The sequence below is a fragment of the Tachypleus tridentatus genome, chromosome 4 (genome assembly GCF_004210375.1).
Source record: "Tachypleus tridentatus isolate NWPU-2018 chromosome 4, ASM421037v1, whole genome shotgun sequence".
Lineage (NCBI taxonomy): Eukaryota > Metazoa > Arthropoda > Merostomata > Xiphosura > Limulidae > Tachypleus > Tachypleus tridentatus.
The window spans coordinates 24673641-24694933 of record NC_134828.1 but is presented as its reverse complement, the minus strand read 5'-3'; the positions used below and the strand labels follow the sequence as shown (position 1 = coordinate 24694933).

At 35.5% G+C, this 21293-nt stretch overlaps 1 protein-coding gene across 11 annotated transcripts in view; it reads left to right on the top strand.

Annotated features, from left to right (window-relative positions):
* LOC143248692 (vinculin-like) overlaps positions 1-21293 on the top strand; it is a 71975-nt gene that overhangs the window by 20717 nt on the left and 29965 nt on the right. For all 11 annotated transcript variants that reach the window (XM_076497314.1, XM_076497310.1, XM_076497313.1 and 8 more), the window contains exons 7-15: positions 264-482; positions 2366-2558; positions 3386-3531; positions 4103-4195; positions 9124-9193; positions 10700-10848; positions 11332-11397; positions 11850-11961; positions 12479-12676. In XM_076497314.1, coding sequence (XP_076353429.1) covers positions 264-482; positions 2366-2558; positions 3386-3531; positions 4103-4195; positions 9124-9193; positions 10700-10848; positions 11332-11397; positions 11850-11961; positions 12479-12676 — 1246 coding nt within the window. The remainder of the gene's footprint in view (positions 1-263; positions 483-2365; positions 2559-3385; positions 3532-4102; positions 4196-9123; positions 9194-10699; positions 10849-11331; positions 11398-11849; positions 11962-12478; positions 12677-21293) is intronic.

Here is a 21293-nt window from a genome sequence, read left to right as displayed (position 1 = left end):
CTTTTACAGTTATTAATAATGTGAAAAGTAGAATATGTAATTCTTTGTGAAAGAAAGCATTATTTCTTTGTGTTCCAAATTGTTATGAATATTACTGTAACAACAGTAATCTTTCCTACACACACACACACACACACACACACACACACACACACACACACACACACACACACACACACACACACACACACACATTTTTATTGTTGAGATTTTTGGTGATTGTAACAATAAAAATAGCTTTTTTCATGGTTTTTAAACTCCAGAATGCTATAACGGGAAAACTCCAGGCTTCACATGATTGGCTAGAGGATCCATCAGCAGTGACTGGTGGAGTGGGAGAGAAGTCTCTTCGAAACATTTTGGACTATGCCCAGCGTGTGGCAGAACGTTCTCTGCCACCAGATCATGATGCAATAAAAAAAATGTGTGGTGACATTACTTCAATGACAGATGGACTTGCTGAGTTACGACAGGACGGAAAGGTAAATATTTATTTGAAGTTATTTTTTGTAATCTTGTTGACTTGTTGTAAGAAGGTTAATAGTTTTTATGTCGTATCTTCCTAATTTGTATTCTGTTGTTTATAAATGTAGTATGAGTTTATGGACTTTAATATATGCATAAAACTGTTAAGACAATTTCAAAAATTAGATTTCAAGCTACTTTCAAAGAACAATGGAAGGTAAATCACAGGTGAAACATCAAAATGTTAATCTTCATATTTAGTACAACAGAAACTCAGTGGAAGTGCTTGTGTTCATCAAACAATTAATGTTTTGTGTGTTCTTCTTTTGTTTTAATAACTGCAGACAATCTTTTAGGCATTTTGCAACATATTTAATCAAATTTTTTTTGGGATTTTACTCCAGATATCTCTTATACACTCCCATAAAGTTTCTGTGGGAGTATCTTTTGATTTTTCAAGTTTTTTATTTATAAAATCCCAGATCTTCTTAACTGGGTTGAGATCAGGGCTATGTAGGGGTCATTGTATCATTTGAATGACTCCAGCAGCTTCTTTCTAAGCTGAATAAATTTATACATAGGTTGGATGAGTGTGGGTAGTAATTATCTTCTTGATAGTAGAAGCCCTTACTAATAATACACAAGTCACAGTTATACCATGATGGATCAGTGTCTGATGGTGTTTGCAGTGGTTCATTATTCCATCTATTTTGCAAATATCTCCTGTTGTCTCAGCAGAAAAACACCCTCAAACTGCCTCCTCCTTGCTTCATGGTAGGTGTTATGCACTTTCTTCTGCCGGACGTACAAACTATGCTTTGAACCAAGTACTTGATACTTGGACTCCTCCGTTCAGAATACTTTCAGTCATAAAAAATCCAGTTTTTGTACTTTATAGCAAATTTCTGTTTTTTGACAATACTTAGAGATTTGAAGTAAATGTGTTTTTTTAACTGCTACACAATCAAATATTCTATTTTGTTGAATCTTTGTTACTGAAGATCTGAACACTTCTGTCATGGGTGTTCAGTGACACTCTTCCTTCTGTCCTGAAGGCTGCATAAACAAAGATACTTAACATTAGTATCATTGAGTTTAGGTGTTCTGCCTCTTCATATTTTTCAACTTATCTGTCTTGGTTTCATGGTCTAGGTTGTGTACTTGACAGTGTTTGGGCAGCATTTTAAGTTTATTAGAGAGTTGAACCAGTATTGCATAAAGCTCTTATACAAACTCAACTCTATTGATAATTGTCTACTTTTATTTGAGCTGTGGATTGACAATGAAACTTAAAATATTGTGTTGAACACTGTTTTGTTTTTGTCAAGGTGTATTTGTATAGTGTTATTAAATTTAATTCTTTTAGCATATACCAATAACATATTCCAGTAATATATACCATCTCCTTGCTATTTTCTTTTTATATAGTTAGGACACTGTATGGGATACCATGAAAGTTATTTCAGACCCAAATTTTGATCAGCTTGTTCATTCAAACTGAACTTTTATGACATGTCCTTATAACAAGTATGTAGGAATTATAAGTAATAAGTATTCTCACCCTGGCTCATCCAGCTGTCAACAAGGATCAGTGAAGCATTACCATAGTGTGGGTATTTACATTCTATAATGGCATGGAAGGATTAGCCCATAAAATAAAAAGAATGACAAAATATCTTGTCCTAACACTTTTACATAGTTTGACCTTTTAACCTTTGAGAATGGTAATGTAAGAACACATGTGATTTATGACATGAAGGAGTTACTAACTGTAGTTTTTAATCTCAAGTTAATATTGTATCTGTTTGAACACTTGAAGGTTTATTCTAAATGTGAAAGTTAACACAGGAATCAGCATGTATTATATGCGATATACAGAAAAGTTTGTTGCTGCTTATAGGGTGCTTCGCCTCAAGCCCAGTCTCTTGCTAGAGGAATTGGCCAAAAGTTGCGAGAGTTGAATGTGATAATCACGAATGCCATTCAAAACGTGGAGAGAAGTGGCATTCAGCAACCTGCACATACTGTTGGGGGTCGAGTAGAACAAGCCCAGCAATGGCTTGCCAATCCTAGTTTTGATGATAAAGGCTTGGGTAAGTTTAGGTTTTGATTTGTGCTGCAACTGTAGCAGTTCTGTGTGAAATGTAGTTGTATATAACTCGCATTTCATTTTAAGAAGAAACATTGAAGTCTTGTACTAAACGTAAATTACTGTTTCTTATACGAAACTAGTTTAAAGAAAGTAATGACAGTTTCAGCTATGGTTATGATAAATTATTGTAGAAACGAGTAACAACTTGACAGTTTCATTGTAGCAGCACTGTTGTAATACATTTAAAATACTTACCTCAAACTCTTATATTTTTCCATAAATTTTCTAATACTCTATTCAAAATAATGAAAAGAATATTGATTTAATTATAATAGCTTATACTTGCAAATACATGTTTTTGATATGTGTGGTTATTATGAAGTATTGGGAGTTGGTTCTATTAACAAATAATGTTAAAATATTAGCTTATAAAATATAAACTGTATTAATTACTTATGGGCTCTTTGCAAATAGTTTGTGACTTTTGGATGTCATGTTCAAAGCTTGGTATTGGTTTTCTTTTTAGTCTGATATCTTTATCCTTTCTACAATAAAATTAATGATAACATATATTTCAAAGTAAATATTGTTTGTAATATATATGTGTGGAATTCTTAATTATACGGAGAATTATAATAGTGATAATTTACTTGTTTTACATGTATGTGTTTACTTGTTGTGAAGGATAAGAGAACAAAGAGACGAAATGAGGCCGTTACTTTAAATTTGTTTGAAAAAAATCAAGTTTGGTTATTTTTTTACTGCACTCATCTTCTATGTTAAATGGATATATCTTCGATAATGAAGATAACACATGTTTTACTATAGGTCAACAGGCTATACAGTCTATCATTCAGGAGGGTCAGAAATTGGCTGAAACTTCTTCTCAGCCAGAAAAGTTAGAAATTGAGCACCTATGCAATGATGTTGAAACCATGTCTCGACAGTTATCTGACTTAACTCGTAAGGGGCAGGTATGATTTACAAAGTTTGGCATCAGATATTTTTGGTCAATGCATCTCTACAGTTACCATTTTATTCCAATCAGTAAATTCTTGACTCTCAACTGAAAATGACTTCTTAAAGAGTTTTTTAAAGCTTAATATAATATGATAATTTTATGGTAAAACTTAAACCTCTTGAATGTATGTGTTTTTCTGACACAGTGGTAATTTCTAATGAGATGGAGCTGTGGTGGTAATGCATGAATAGAAGGAGCTGTAATTGTAATGTGTAACGAGACCGAGCTGTTACAACTTACAAACTGATACACATTTGTAATCGTATTAAGCTGTAGTATTAGTTTATGGTTGATTATATGAGATATAGACTTAATCTCTATTTAACTATAAAAGACTGCTATTAATATTTGAAGTTAAAAGTTTCATCCTTATATTTTTAAAGTGTTTGTGTTTTGGGAAGAAAAAAAATATAACTTTAGAAATGTAAATATTAGTTAACAAAGAGAAGAGCCAGTAGGAGAAGCAATAATGTAAATAGCAATATCTGTTACTAAGCTAAAATTTTCCCATTTTTTTATTGTAGGGTAAAACTCCTCAAGCCCAAGCTCTTAGCAGAGCTATTCATGGAAAACTCCATGAATTGAAGAACAAGATTCAAATGGCTCTTGTAAACAGAGTAGGTATACAATTTTAGGTACTTTATCTTCCAGATGTATTCAAGTTTGAAGTAGGTAAACTTCCTCAGGTATACAATTTTAGGTACTTTATCTTCCAGATGTATACAAGTTTGAAGTAGATAAACTTCCTCAGGTATATAATTTTAGGTACTTTATCTTCCAGATGTATTCAAGTTTGAAGTAGATAAACTTCCTCAGGTATACAATTTTAGGTACTTTATCTTCCAGATGTATACAAGTTTGAAGTAGGTAAACTTCCTCAGGTATACAATTTTAGGTACTTTATCTTCCAGATGTATACAAGTTTGAAGTAGATAAACTTCCTCAGGTATACAATTTTAGGTACTTTATCTTCCAGATGTATACAAGTTTGAAGTAGGTAAACTTCCTCAGGTATACAATTTTAGGTACTTTATCTTCCAGATGTATTCAAGTTTGAAGTAGATAAACTTCCTCAGGTATATAATTTTAGGTACTTTATCTTCCAGATGTATACAAGTTTGAAGTAGGTAAACTTCCTCAGGTATATAATTTTAGGTACTTTATCTTCCAGATGTATACAAGTTTGAAGTAGATAAACTTCCTCAGGTATACAATTTTAGGTACTTTATCTTCCAGACGTATACAAGTTTGAAGTAGATAAACTTCCTCAGGTATACAATTTTAGGTACTTTATCTTCCAGATGTATACAAGTTTGAAGTAGGTAAACTTCCTCAGGTATATAATTTTAGGTACTTTATCTTCCAGATGTATACAAGTTTGAAGTAGATAAACTTCCTCAGGTATACAATTTTAGGTACTTTATCTTCCAGGCAATTTTAGGTATACAAGTTTGAAGTAGATAAACTTCCTCAGGTATACAATTTTAGGTACTTTATCTTCCAAATGTATACAAGTTTGAAGTAGGTAAACTTCCTCAGGTATACAATTTTAGGTACTTTATCTTCCAAATGTATACAAGTTTGAAGTAGGTAAACTTCCTCAGGTATATAATTTTAGGTACTTTATCTTCCAAATGTATACAAGTTTGAAGTAGGTAAACTTCCTCAGGTATACAATTTTAGGTACTTTATCTTCCAAATGTATACAAGTTTGAAGTAGGTAAACTTCCTCAGGTATACAATTTTAGGTACTTTATCTTCCAGATGTATACAAGTTTGAAGTAGGTAAACTTCCTCAGGTATACAATTTTAGGTACTTTATCTTCCAGATGTATTCAAGTTTGAAGTAGATAAACTTCCTCAGGTATATAATTTTAGGTACTTTATCTTCCAGATGTATACAAGTTTGAAGTAGGTAAACTTCCTCAGGTATATAATTTTAGGTACTTTATCTTCCAGACGTATACAAGTTTGAAGTAGATAAACTTCCTCAGGTATACAATTTTAGGTACTTTATCTTCCAGACGTATACAAGTTTGAAGTAGATAAACTTCCTCAGGTATACAATTTTAGGTACTTTATCTTCCAGATGTATACAAGTTTGAAGTAGGTAAACTTCCTCAGGTATATAATTTTAGGTACTTTATCTTCCAGATGTATACAAGTTTGAAGTAGATAAACTTCCTCAGGTATACAATTTTAGGTACTTTATCTTCCAGGTGTATACAAGTTTGAAGTAGATAAACTTCCTCAGGTATACAATTTTAGGTACTTTATCTTCCAAATGTATACAAGTTTGAAGTAGGTAAACTTCCTCAGGTATACAATTTTAGGTACTTTATCTTCCAGATGTATACAAGTTTGAAGTAGATAAACTTCCTCAGGTATACAATTTTAGGTACTTTATCTTCCAAATGTATACAAGTTTGAAGTAGGTAAACTTCCTCAGGTATACAATTTTAGGTACTTTATCTTCCAGATGTATACAAGTTTGAAGTAGGTAAACTTCCTCAGGTATACAATTTTAGGTACTTTATCTTCCAAATGTATACAAGTTTGAAGTAGGTAAACTAGGTATACAAGTTTGAAGTAGGTAAACTTCCTCAGGTATATAATTTTAGGTACTTTATCTTCCAAATGTATACAAGTTTGAAGTAGGTAAACTTCCTCAGGTATACAATTTTAGGTACTTTATCTTCCAAATGTATACAAGTTTGAAGTAGGTAAACTTCCTCAGGTATATAATTTTAGGTACTTTATCTTCCAAATGTATACAAGTTTGAAGTAGGTAAACTTCCTCAGGTATATAATTTTAGGTACTTTATCTTCCAGATGTATACAAGTTTGAAGTAGGTAAACTTCCTCAGGTATATAATTTTAGGTACTTTATCTTCCAGATGTATACAAGTTTGAAGTAGATAAACTTCCTCAGGTATATAATTTTAGGTACTTTATCTTCCAGATGTATACAAGTTTGAAGTAGATAAACTTCCTCAGGTATATAATTTTAGATGGATTAACTTTCAACTGTATATCGCTTCAGGTACTTCATCTTATTTAGGTAAACAATTTTTTAACAAGTTTAACTTCGTTAGGTATACAAGGTTTAGGCAGTTTAGTTTCCAGTATACAAGGCTTATGTAATTTAGCTTTTGCAACTATAAAAGTTTATATAATTTACCTTTCACGGATATATGTTTCAGTTTAATGCATTCCTTGGTAGTAATTTTTATAAACATTTCACACTCATTTTACAACATGTGCCAAGAACTAGTAGATATGTTTTTCAATGTGAAGGTATTCAATTTTTATAATTCAATACCTTATTCAATAAGGGAATAAGAATTTCCTGACAAAACTAATGTGAACTAACAGTCAGTTGAAGGTTAGTTTTTATAAATATAATTTTTTCTTTGGATATCATACAGTGTATTATTATAGACTTTAAAACTGTTTGTAATAATACAGTTATGCACCAATAGAAATATTTTTGGGAAGTGCACTATTTTTAAAAAATATTATTTTAAAATGTTTGATTTTATTTTTATTTTTTGTTCTATTCATTTTGTTCAATTAACCCTTCCATTATGGGTTGGGTGGAATTCATCTAGCTCATGAGAGTTATTCTATGAATTTTGATGATGTATACATATCTTTGTAACATTTTTCAGATTATTGGTAAATATTACAAGGCTTTCAAACACGATATCAGGTTTTTAAATTAAGTATTAACATTTTTTAATTAAATATTTTCTTGTAAATGTTTTTCTTTCAGGATGTTGATAATCCAACATGCAGAGTTATTTTGATTTTAAGATTAAAAATACTTTTATGCATCAGAAAATTTTCAAATTTCTCTTACAAAATCTTTACAACTATCTAACAACCTCCATATAATTATGAACCGTTTTTTAGAAAAGATTGTATTTGTTATATCATTTTCACTACTGTATTTCTGTACAGGTTGGTTCAATTTTGACTGAATCTGTAACCTCCATAAAGAAATAATCGTAATTTTTTTTCTTTTGGAATGGCTACATGTTATAAAATTAAAATAAGAGTGTTTAGTATTAGTAGCTTAAACCTCATAACATTATACATTTATATATATTTATGGCTAACATTATAGAGGTTGCAGTGACGTGGTGCATGTAGACTCATGTTACTATATCCAAGAATATAAAACTGGCTTTTTACAAAGTGACACACCCTGGTTGTGTTTTAGTGGACTAATATTTTATAAAACAGTCACATTTCAGTTATAATACATTATATTAGCATGTATGTTATTACTATTTACAAATAAGCTCTTAAACATAGTTTTTTTAAAACATAGAACAGTAAATAAAGATGTAAAGCAAACAATTATTTTATCTAGTTATTGTCTTTGTAGTCTTTTATTGCTTGTCATAGGTTGCTAAACCTTAAACTGTCACACATGGAGGATGTGAAATGAAACCTTGTTCAGGTTTTATATATACATTGGAAATAAACAGGAACTCATAAATCACTCTATCAATACCATTGAATTCCATTAATTTATCAGACTTAGTATTTAAGCTGTATTTGGGTCTTAAAAAAATATAAAAGTTTTAGCAGACTAAAGACTACTTGCCAGTTTGAATTTTTTTTTAAAAGAACGATATGGCATTATAGTACTTGAAAATGGCTGAGAAAGCCACTAGGGGGACACTGAGCTTTTCCAAAATGGAAAGAGATGAGCATAGCCGGTATGTTTGATTCAGTACATGAGTAATATCTCAACAAAGGAGGTTATTTTATATTCTAGCTTGTCATTATTGGTATTTTGAGATCCTAATTAGTATGAAACTATAGACTTTGTATTTTGGCATCATAAACATGTAATTTTTAACCAGTGCCACATTCAACATATCACATGACACACAAAAATCAGTATCTTGTATTTTCTTTTAATATTTACTTTTAGATTAAAAAATTAACTAATGGATCCTCCTACAATGTGGATCATAATCTGCAATTTGAGACCACACTTATTGACATATGTTTATAAAATTGTAGTTCAATCAGATTTTGAATACGAGTCAGTAAATGACCTGTTGTAATGGGGTTAGAGTTACTGGACCATTGGTTTGGTTTCAGTTCAAATAAAAGTATAATAAATCATTGTTTTACCTTAATCTGCTAGAAAAAGAAAAAACTGAGTGTTTTAGTTTGAATGTCTCAAAATACATTAATCTCTGGCATTATTACTTATTCTGGTTAAATTCATCTTATTAGGACCTCTTATTGTAGAATGTTATTAGGACTACATTATTTTTTTACTACTAGAACTATATTATTTTTTATGTGGTTTGTTGTTTGATAAATAAGTGCAAAGGTAGTTTGAAAAATTATTTAAACCAAAGTCATTTAAGCCTAATAAACAAATTACTTTTCTATTATAATTTCCACAACTTGTTTAATTTTCTTTGTGATGAACGTCATCCATACATGTAATGATAAACAAAACTGTGGTATTATAAGGCATGAGTACCTCAGTGACATAAATGTCTCATCCTCTCAGGTTGTTGAAGACTTCATTGATACTACTACTCCCCTTAAACAGTTTACTGAAGCAGTTCTTGCACCTGAAGGTAGTATTCTAGACTTTTTTGTTTTATATTTGTCAATTAAACATGATGTGAATTTTAATTTAAAGTATGCAGATGCTAAATTAAGTTTTTGTTCCATAGCATTTCTATTATGGATCAATAGAACAATTGTCGTTGTAATATATAAGTATTAAAAATATTAATTTCAGTATGTATATTGTTATGTGACTAAGAAACAGTAGGATGTTCTACTGACTATACTGTTTGTAAAACGAATCATGCAAGCATCTATATAACTTTATAATCAATGATTCTTATAATATGTACAATATATTCACATTTCAACTCGTACTGTAGTTAGCATTCTGTGTTTTGTGGATGAAAGATAAAACATGATAAATATGTACAGTAGTGTATCTTGTAGCCTATAAAAACCTATAGGGTGCACTGTGTGTTATTGACAGGAGTGACAGTTTAGCAGTTTTTCCACCTTCTGTAGCTCCGACTTTACTAATCCAAACCTTCATATATTTTCAGTGGATGTGTTTTACTGGACTCTACTTCATATATCTAATTTCAAGGCAATCCATTAAGACGTACACGAGATATAACATCTCTATTTTCGATTGAGTGTCATCTCTTTTCCTTTGCACCAAAAGTGCAGAAACTTTAGTTGATAGAAAAACATATTTAATCTCTTTTCTTCAAATTTGAATCCCTGATAGATCTTATAACTAAGAGTTTAATTTGGTGTAAATATGATGGAGACTCTTGCACATGTTTAAGCAAAAAGTCGCATGATCTATTAGTCTAACACTTCTTCTACAGCTTTACCTAAGTAAATGTGGACCATTTTTAGTTTTTGTTCTTTTGATTAAAGGTGGTTGATATACAGTAGCAAAATTATGTGATGAAAGGATGTGCAGATATACAAGTATAGGTTAGGCCTTGCAAACTAGATTAGCAGTTTCTGGCTTAAGTTTTTTAAAAGAATTACATGGTGGATGGTTACTAGTTAGCTAGACTACATATTCTATTTCATCCAGCATCATGCCCATAGTTGAACAGAAACGTGGTCTGGCTAACTGATGAACAAATATTTGCTGTAAAGTATTTGTCAGTGGTATACAAGTTTATCTACCAGTTTTGATTTCATTTCTTTCAGTTGTTTTTGTTATTGGATAATACAGTTTTGATTATATTATGGAAAAAATTATTGTACTATTATTATTCTCATTGTCAAAACAGGCACTATTTCTCTACATTTACAGGCATGGCTTGGCCTAGCGGTTAAAGCACTCAGCTTGTGGATTATGGGTTTGTACACCTATTAAACATGCTTGCCTTTTCAGCTCTGGGGGCATTATAATGTGACAGTCAATCCCACTATTTTTTTGTAAAAGAGTATTTCAAGAGTTAGAAGTAGGTGCTGCTAACAAGTTGTCTTCCTTTAAATCTGTCTGTGTGCTAAATTAGGGATGGCTAGTGCAGATAGCTTGCAGGTAGCTTTGTGTGAAATATAAACCCAGCCAATCTATACATTTTCAGGAACACCAAATCGAGATGGTAACTTTCAAGATAAAGCTAGAACACTGATGGAATTTTCCCTGAGAACTGCAAATACAGCTAAAAATGTAGCCTCTGGTGGTACAACTAACAAAAAGCTAGCAGAATCTCTCATGTCTTCAGCCAATCAGGTATGAATAAAAAGATGTCATTGAGGTTATTTGCCAGAATTTACTATGTCAGAAATTGCTAGCTAGTGAGCTTCAAAGTTTGTTTTATTTTATTTTTTTAGTGGGTTTTGAGTTTGCAAAGGTCAAATAGAACACATATTTTTAATGTACTTGAATTATGAATTGCCGAGTATCATTGACTGGTAGTCAATCAATTGTGATGAATTTCTGTGTGAAAGCAGCATGCCAGTCATTCTATTATTGTGGTTATGTTTTATTACTTTCCATAGTGAGTTTGTTGTAAGTGATAAGTATGTTTGTGTGTGCACAATAAATGTGTATATTTGTATGTAATAATGAGTAAGACACAATGATAATTCTGAGATTTTGAAGGTTTATGTAAATCTTCCATTCATTGTAAGAATTATGTTAGATCTTTGTCTACAGATATTCTGTAATGCTGAAAATGTTTAGATTTTTTTAACAGAAACACTGTTTATATAGATTGAGAGTCTGACACCCCAGTTGATAAATGCAGGAAGAATCAGGATGGCCTATCCAACCAATAAGGTAATAACTTTATCTGGAAAAGTATCTAACACCAAGAAAGATACATTGTACACACCAATTAATAATGTAGTAATTTACCATTGGACTTGAAGGATATGTTTTTTTCTTGCAGACAGTCTTTTGAAAATTATTCTAAAAATCAGATTGTTTTTGAAACACATATAAATGTCTTTTAAAGAGAAAAAAAAAACCCTCCAATAATATCTTTACATATTATTTTCAATTTTGATAATTTCTCAGAAAACAAGAAGAAATTAATAACAATTTATTTATTATTTAAATTGTTTTATAAGTAAAAGTTATTTGTTGTTTTAATCTCATAAAAGTTTTTTATTATAAGAAATGAGAAAAGTTTACAGTGATGTTTCTATAATAATTAGTTAAATCTGACATTCTTAACGTTGTAATATGAGTTTAGATGAAAGTGTTAAACTAGAGTCGTACTGCTACAGGCTGCAGATGAACATTTTGAAAACCTGAGGAAACAATATGCTGAAAGCATTCACAAAATGAGAAACCTTGCTGATGAGGCCACAGATACTGTAAAGTTCATTAAAAATTCAGGTAAGGTGGATTTAGAGAAACGGAAGCCTAATTATAAGTGCAAGGTATATCAGTTTCTGGTAGTTATTAGTGTATATCTGTTTAAAATAATGTTCCAGAAAGAACTGCATATAAATTGTGTTTATGCAAAAGGAAACCACTTTCTCTTTTCCTTGTCATAAATTATTGTACAAAATATACTTGTGTTATTTTTATTTTTTTAAGTTTTCCTGTTGTTAAAGATATTACATCTCAAGTCTAACATATGGATGTGAAGCTTAGATGATAAAATATGGAAAATCAATTCTTTAAAAATTATCAGAACTTAACTGTACCACCAGTTGCAACTGATTAGAAACTTCAAACCAATGAGACCAAATTATATACCGTAAAACCAGACAAAACACAACAACTTTGAGATATCCCACTCTCTACTTTTTTTTTTTGTAGTGGTATAGCTACTGAGTTATACATTAACATTTTGAAGGAATTTTTTTCAACCACACTGACTTGTTGTTGTTGTTTTTTGTTGGTGCAGAGGATAAAATAATGAAGCACACAGAGAAGTGTGAAGAATCTATTGTTCACCAAGAACCACAACATATGGTTGACCACACTTCCAGCATTGCCAGATTAGCTAATAGAGTATTGATGGTAGCGAAGCAGGAGTCTGATAACTCGGAGGATCCGTATTTTATAAGCCGGGTGAACATTGCAGCTGATGAGCTTCAGTCTGGTAAGTTTTAAAATTTTTTGGAACGACTAAATGATTTTTAAGCATGTTTTTAAATCTGATTTTTAACTTGTGAACTGATAAGCTCAAGTGTCAAAATGTGCAGGAACTTGTTGATTGACAGAATGGTGACAAATCTAGAAATGTCAAATTTAAAGCCCCTCGGTGTGGATTCCTGTACGTGGTGAGGGGACCTCCCAGGGAAGGTTTTGTTCTATCTGGTTACCTTCTCTGGGATCTAAACATCCACCCACGTGTTTGCCGTGCGTGGCGACCCGTGAAGGGGAGGAGAGGATCCTGGTGGTTGAGGGGTCCAACCCTAACACACCACTTTGGCCTCGAATTCCTGTAGACGGGCGGCCTTTGGGTGGCCCCCTTGGGTCAATCGGCTGGTCCACTTGGGATAGAGTCAACCAAGTACCAGTGTTGGAAGTTCTCAATGGGTGTTGTGGACATTGTGCCTGATGCTGGTGTTTGGGTATAGTGCTCACGAAACCCTGGCGTTGCTGCATTGTCCTTGTGTGACTTTGTAGTGCGTCCCCTTGTAGGGCTCCATGGTGGGTGGGGTCAGTGGGTACTGAAATTTTTCTTTTCCTATGGATCCTCTAAAAAATTTAAATAAAATTGTAAAAAACAGTCAATGGGTAGCGACCACATCTTGAATACTCAGAACAGCAATCTTCAACATCAGTAACACACGCACCTCATTTTCTTATATTACATTATCTTTCGGAAAAACCTTTAGGGCAATTATCCCCTTTTTTTATTCAAAAGGGACTAGTCAGTAAAGAAACTTCGATCTGGTGACATATTGGTTGAAACATCCACATCCCAACACAGTGAACTCCTCTTGAATTCAAAGGCAATTGGGGATATACCTATTGAGGTTACACCCCATGCTACCTTGAATTCTTAACGAGGAGTTATTGTTGAAAGGGATTTGAAGAACGTTCCCGAGTCAGAGATTCTCGCTGGTCTCTCCACTCAAGGAGTTTCTGCAGTGAGGCGCATCTCCACTTGCAAAGATGGAGTTACACTGCCAACAAATACCCTCGTTTTAACATTTACATCACCACGTGCACCTGCCACCATCAAGGTAGGTTATCTCATTTGCAGGGTTCGGCCATACATACCAAACTCTCTTCGATGTTTCCAATGTCAGAGATTCGCCACTCAAAGACATCTTGTCGTGGTTCCCTGACATGTGCTCGTTGTGGAGGCAAGGACCACGATGCCTATGACTGTGACATGAACCCACATTGCGTAAACTGCAATGGTTCTCACCCCTCTTACTTTCATTCTTGCCCAAAATGGTTGGAGGTAAAAGAGGTGCAGCGTTTGAAAACGACACATAACATTAGTTATCCTGAGACTTGGAAATTGCTGTCCACAACTCCATCTCGGACATATGCTGCTGCACTTAATTCCACAACTATAGTGGGAGTGCAGACAGATCTCTGTGCCTCCAAGAGAATCGTTTTCAAAACAAATGAAAAGCCTTTTGACCTCCGTGGTTAAAAAGGTTGAGGAATCGACTTCCACACCCATCTCTGTTCCTCCTATACCTTCCAACAAACCTCAAGATCCACGTCCTTCAGTTTCAAATACAGGCATTTCTTCTGATACATCTTTTTCTCCCACCACAAGAGACAAAAGAATTATTCGCTCAAGGCCCCTCAGTCACTGGATTCCCCTTGCAACAACAAAACCTGCCCACCCGACCCAGAGCAGGATCCATGGAGATTGATAGACCTCCTCCGACTAAAGACAGTAAAGAAAAAAGACGTGGTCGTAAACCGAAGGGTTCTTCAGCCACTTCACCTACCCGTTCTTAAAAATGGCCACCTTGATACAATGGAACTGTCGAGGTTTACGTTCTAATCTGGATGATATCAAAACGCTGATTGCTTTTTACCATCCTGTTTGTCTTTCTTTACAAGAAACATTTCTCAAAACTGCTGATACTATCTCCATTCGGCAGTTTTCTCTGTACAGAAATGACAGGTTGCGTGATGGTCGAGTACATGGAGGGGTGGCACTGTTGGTTGATCGACACGCGCCCACCCTGTCTTTGTCACTCAACACACCCTTGGAGGCTGTAGCCATCCGTGTTTCCTTGGGTCATACCATCACTGTTTGTTCTCTGTACCTGTCCCTGGAGAGACATATGATCAATCAGATCTTGATGCTCTCGTTGAACAATTACCATCTCCATTTCTAATCCTAGGGGATTTTAATGGACATCATACCCTCTGGGGAAGTGCTATTATTGATGGGAGGGGCCGATCTGTAGAGCGGATGCTCTCCGATCACAATCTTTCTCTTTTCAATACTGGTTCTTCCACTTATTTTCATGCACCTAGTCAGTCCTTTACTGCTATTGATCTCTCAGTTTGCTCCCCTTCATTATTCTCCCATTTTTCATGGAGGGTTGACAGTAATCCACTAGGCAGTGATCATTTTCCCATCCTTTGAGAGAGACTGGTTGTGGTCGATGCCACCCTACCCGTGTGCCCAGGTGGAAGCTGGATCAGGCAGACTGGTCCACTTTCACTGCTCTCGCAGAACTTGATCCTGCCATCGTAAATCAGCCATCAATAGACGACTGTGTAGCAGCGGCAACTGACTGTATTACACATGCAGCTGCTCAGCGTATTCCTAAAACCTCGACACGTTTTCCACGATATCCTTGTCAGTGGTGGAATCCTGCTTGCCACTTAGCACGGAAGGCTCAAAAGCTGGCCTGGGATACTTTTCGTAGATATCCCACACTTTCAAACCGGTTGCTTTCCAACGGGCCCTGCACATGCTAGGTTGGTAAGACGCCAAAGCCAGAAGGAATCTTGGATTAAGTTCACAACCAGCATATCTTCTACCACCAGTTCCAAGATCATATGGGACAGGATTGAAAGGTTAATGGGCACTACAATTCTGTCCCCTCTCGATCTTACTCTCTGATGGTCAGGAGGTGACTGATGTTCGAACATCGCTAACACTCTAGGTGAAAGCTTTTGCCGGGTATCTAGCACTTCTGCTTGTTCCTCCACCTTCCTGGCCATCAAGACTCGGGCAGAGCGATCACCTCTTTCCTTTCGAACTGACTGTTTCTTTGACTATAATTGTCCCTTTACCCTGGTGGAACTAAAAATGGCCCTTCATCGGTTTGCCAGTACGTCTGTTGGACCTGATGATATTCATTATGACATGCTGCATCATCTATCTCCTGCTTCTCTTGATGTCCTTCTGATTGTTTTCAATCAGATCTGGCAGGAGAATGTATTTCCTGATGCCTGGTACCAGGCTATTATTTTACCTTTCTCTAAGCCAGGGAAAGATCCCAAGATTCCTTCAAACTACCGTCCAATTGCTTTAACGAGCTGTCTCTGTAAGACATTAGAAAGGATGGTTAATGCTCGTCTTGTTTGGTTCCTTGAATCACACAACCTCCTCTCGCCCACCCAGTGTGGGTTCTGTCGACAGGACTCCACCACAGACCACCTAATTCGTCTTGAAACATCTATCAGAGAAGCCTTTTTCAACCGCCAACATCTTGTATCAATATTCTTTGACATAGAGAAGGCTTACGACACAACATGGAGGTATGGCGTCTTGCGAGATCTCCATACATATGGGTTACGTGGCCATCTACCCATGTTTATTAAAAATTTTTTAATGGACAGGAGATTCCAAGTTCGTGTGGGTTCGACACTTTTCCGTTCTTTTGTACAGGAACTTGGAGTCCCTCAAGGCTGTGTATTGAGTGTTACACTCTTCAGTATAAAGATAAATGCCATCACTGAACAACTCCCTCTCACTGTTGCTGAATGGGCTGTATGTCGACGACTTTCACATCTCATGTCAGTCGTCAAACATGAGATATATTGAGCGGCAACTACAAACCGCCCTCAATTGTGTAATGGAAGTGGACTCTGGCGAACGGCTTTAATTTCTCTCTCTCCAAAACTGGATGCATGCACTTTGCCGTCGACGGGTATTCACCCTGATCCTGAACTTCATATCGGTGAAGTTTTGCTGCCAGTGGTCCCGAGACCAAGTTCTTGGTGCTTATCTTTGATCGTAAACTGACCTTTATACCACACTTAAAGCAGCTTGGGTCAAATGCACAAGAGCACTGAACATCCTCCGTGTTCTCTCTTCTACCAGTTGGGGGCAGATCGCTGTTCACTGTTAAAGGTATATCGTGCTCTTGTTAGATCGAAACTCGATTATGGATCAATGGTCTATGGCTCTGCCAGACCTTGGCCTTAAAGATGCTGGACCCCATTCATCACCAAGGACTTCGACTCTGCACTGGGGCTTTCCGTACCTCTCCAGTTCAAAGTATATATGTTGAATCTCATGAACCTTCTCTACACCTTCGCTGTTTACAACTATCTTTACAATATACTTTGAAACTTCATTCCTTACCAAAGCATCCCACCTGGAAATGTGTTTTCCTTCCTCGGTGGGCAGTACTTTTTCAGAACAGACGATCTGTCATTGCTCCGCTTGGCCTTCGTGATCCGGCTAATTGGATGAATTGGGTCTGTCCTGGATAACATTGCAGATTCCACAGGTTGGCCCATCCCACCATGGCTTATTACAGCCCCCAAATGTGACCTTTCTTTCAGTCACCTAAAAAAGGCAGATACTCCAGATTGGAAGTACCGTCTTTTATTCAATGAATATCTTTCAAACAATCATTCAGTTCCCATTTATGCTATGGTTTGCTATGGGTCAGTAGTTGCACGCAGAATCCCTTCTACAGCTTCTGTGTTCACTGCTGAACTGTATGCCATATCTCTTGCCCTGGATCATATTGCAGCTGAGCAGTACTCCAACTGCACTATTTATACTGATTCGCTTAGTTCTATACTTGCCTTGGAATCGCTACACGCTAGCTCACATCCTATTCTCGCTGATATTCAAAACCGACTGGCCCATTTCTCATTAGCAGCTACTTCAATCCAGTTTTCTGGATACCAGGCCATGTTGGTATTTCAATGGAACGAGCTTGTAGACATGGCAGCTAAATATGTCTGCTTCAGCACCATCACTCCTATGCCTATTCCATACATGGACTATGGTGTTGTCTTCAAGGCTCGGCTCCGTGCCAGCTGGCAGTCCACTTGGAGTGAGCAACGTGACAACAAACTTTTTCAAATCAAACCCAAAATTGGACTTTAGCCATCTAACTTCCGTAAAGTTCAGAAGGAGGAAGTTGTTCTCACTAGGCTACTCATTGGTCACAGTTTTTTAACTCATCATTTTCTTTTATCTGGAACTGATGCACCAATGTGTAGTTTGTGTAACACTCAAATCACTATCAGCCACGTTTTACTTTCTTGCCATCGTTACAATTCTCAACGACGGCAATATTTTAAACATATTTTTTCCCAGGGTCAATCTGTAACATTGGACAGAGTTATTGGTGATGGTGACTCTGTCCACCTTGATAATGTTTTAATTTTTAATGGCCAGTAACCTTTTAATCTCATTTAAGTGTTGCATATTTATTCATTACACCTTTTTAATTGTGGTTCTTTTTTTACAGTTTTAATATCTCTCCTTCAATTTGACATTGGACAATGGCCAGAACATTAAATAACTCGACACCAGGACTGGAAAGGCCAACTTCAGGTGACTAACGCTACTGTTTGAACTATCCGCTTGAACTACTCGTTAGTCGTCCTGGCGAAGTTGTTATTATACATTTGCTGCATATCATTTCACACTTTTACTACTTAACTTTTAGTACTGGCCATATTGACTCATAACCCGAACCAGGACTGGAAAGACCAACTTCAGGTGACTGACGGTGGTTTTTATACTTACCTGTTAGTCTTCCTGGCGGGTTATGATCATTCTGCTACAGGTAGTTCTTTACAACTTTGTTGACTGGATGTCAACATTGGTTTTTACGCCATTTTCTGTTTTAATTGCCGTTTTGCTTTTATCTTCAATTACTTTTACAAATTTTACTCCATTTACTTGACTTTATCTTTTTACTGGACATTTGGCTGCTCATTGTTACAATTTTGCAATGTATCTTTTAAAACTTCTATTCTTTTACATTTTGATACTGGTTGCTATGACACATAACCCGGAACCAGGACTGGAAAGACCAACTTCAGGTGACTGACGGTGGTTCTTGAACTTACCTGTTAATCTTCCTGGCGGGTTATGATCATTACCTTTTTGCTAGAGTAAATACCTTACAACTTCTTATACTCTGCCTTCTATCTTAATATTGTAGACTAGGTGTCAACATTGGTTTTATACTTTTTTGTTTTACCTTCATTTCCATTTATGTCTATTACTACATTTATTTTTTTATTTTGTTTACATTTTTACCGAATGTCTGGCGCAGATAGCTTCGCTGCTTTGTGCCATAAAACACTAAATCAATCAATCAATCAATCAATCAATCAAATTTAAAGTAGGGTAAAAACAAAGTAAAGGAGGTTGTTCTTCCTTCCTTTTTTTTATATTTTCTACTTAGCTATGCCAGTTACATATGAACATAATCTTGTCTGTTAACTATTATTTTATTTGGTGGTAATCATCTAATTATATTTGATTTTTGGTTAGACTGATTGTTATTTTATAAATAAAATTGTAACATTTTATTTTCTACCATCAGATTTCAATGTCCATTTTCTGTAGTACTCTAGTCTGGTGGGAGATGTACTAAATGTTTGGTAAACGGATTATATGTTAAACTAGTCTTTGTCAAGTATGGAGAAAGGATGGCAAGTCAATACTTGGTTTCCTCTTTCTCCTGATATTGCTTTTCATGGTGGGAGACTTGCTGCACAGTTACAGACAGAATTGCTATGCTTTGTTACCAGTGTTTATCAGATCAATATTCTCTGGCTGATCACTGCCAGGAGACTTCTCTGGACTCTCAATGTATGGACTCTTCCCTCTTTTGGACCTGTGGGGATCTAGATTGGAACCTGTGATCACTTTATACAGATTACACTTTTCTTGGATTCTTCTTACACTGACAGCTGTTTTGGAGGATTTATCTTCAACGCAAATTTCGTATGAAGTTTATTAATGTGTTACCCTCAGTGAGTTGAGGACGAATTGGGGATTTTGCTGACATGTACCACAGTCAGATTGTCTTCTTCCATTCTTTCCTTGGTTTTGTGGCTGGTTCATTGTTTGGATTTATTGGGTAGAGACACTTTGTTAGAAGGGGTTCTGATACTGCCCTCAGGGAGTTATTGGAAGCAGTTTCATTTCTCTATCCCACATTGTTTTCTGGATTTCTAGATGCATTAGAATCCTAAATTGACACCTCCCAATTACATTTTTCTTTTTTGCCTTTTGTCTCTCTGGCTCTAATTTGGGAGTATCAATCCATGGTAACACCCTCCTTCAGTTCCCAGGTATATTGGTTTCCATAATAGGGTTCATATGTATTCTTGAGGATCTTTGGTTTGGGCAGACCAATCCTGTTCTTGGCAACTATATCAGGGATGAGAGAGCAGTGGGAGCATGATTACATCATTACCTGGATGTCCAGAGCTCTCTTGTCAGGGATCCATAGGAATTCCATGCTCTAGCTTCAGGATTAGCCATTCAATTTATATTATCTCTACCATTGTGTGCCCAACCTATTGCCTTTTCTCCAATAGATCCATGGTGAGTGGAGCTCTGTTCCCAGGCCACAAGAACGTTGTTAGTCAGAAAGGCAGTAGAGGGTTGACCCCATTCTTCCATGATTTTTTCTTGTTAATACATGGTACCCAAGAAGATGTTAGATTGGCATCCAATCATTGATCTATTCTAACCAATTTTTAGATCCTCCTTAATTCACAAGTCCTAGCACAGTGATAAGTCTATGGATTTATACACACATGCACAGTTATCTTACAATGGAATCGTTGCTCAATATACAATGGCACTTTGCACCAGGACTCTGGATGATCAGATGCAATTATACCAATGCTTATCAATTTATTCCCATAGCAGAATCTTCTAGGACGTTTGTGCACAAGGATCAATTACTATCTATAGTTCTGGGCTCATTATTTTGGTTTTGCATCAGCATCTTGTGTCTTCTACAGAGTTGTTGGAGGTTTGTTTTGTCACCTGCATTCCTTGAGCCTGTGCATACATGATAATATGGATGGCTGGCTTCTTCTGGTTCCTGCCTGTCAGTTAGCAGAACAACTCTCAGATTTTCCTTTCAGAAGCTACAAAAGCGGGCTTTCTTGTCCAATTCTAGGTCCTTGATTGAGAACAGGTTTCACATCCTCTCCATAATTGCATGGGCAAACTGACTTTTCCCTGTCTACTTGTTTGGGGAGGAAGAATGAATGTTCATAATTCCAGACTGGATGAGTTCTGTTCCTTTGGTTGAGTACGACATACACACGCTCTCGTAATTCCGAACCTGAGGTGTTGCTTTTGTGGCTTCTACAGCTGTGGAGAAGAAAGTTTGTTTACTTAGGTACTGCTTACTTTCTCATCATGATTCTGGTGGTGTGAAATGCATCACAATATGGCTTTAGGTTGGGATCCAATCAATATATAATATTGCCCTAGCCACCAATGTGAGATATAGGTACCACAACCCCTTACTTCCAACCCCAAGTTGTGGAACCTT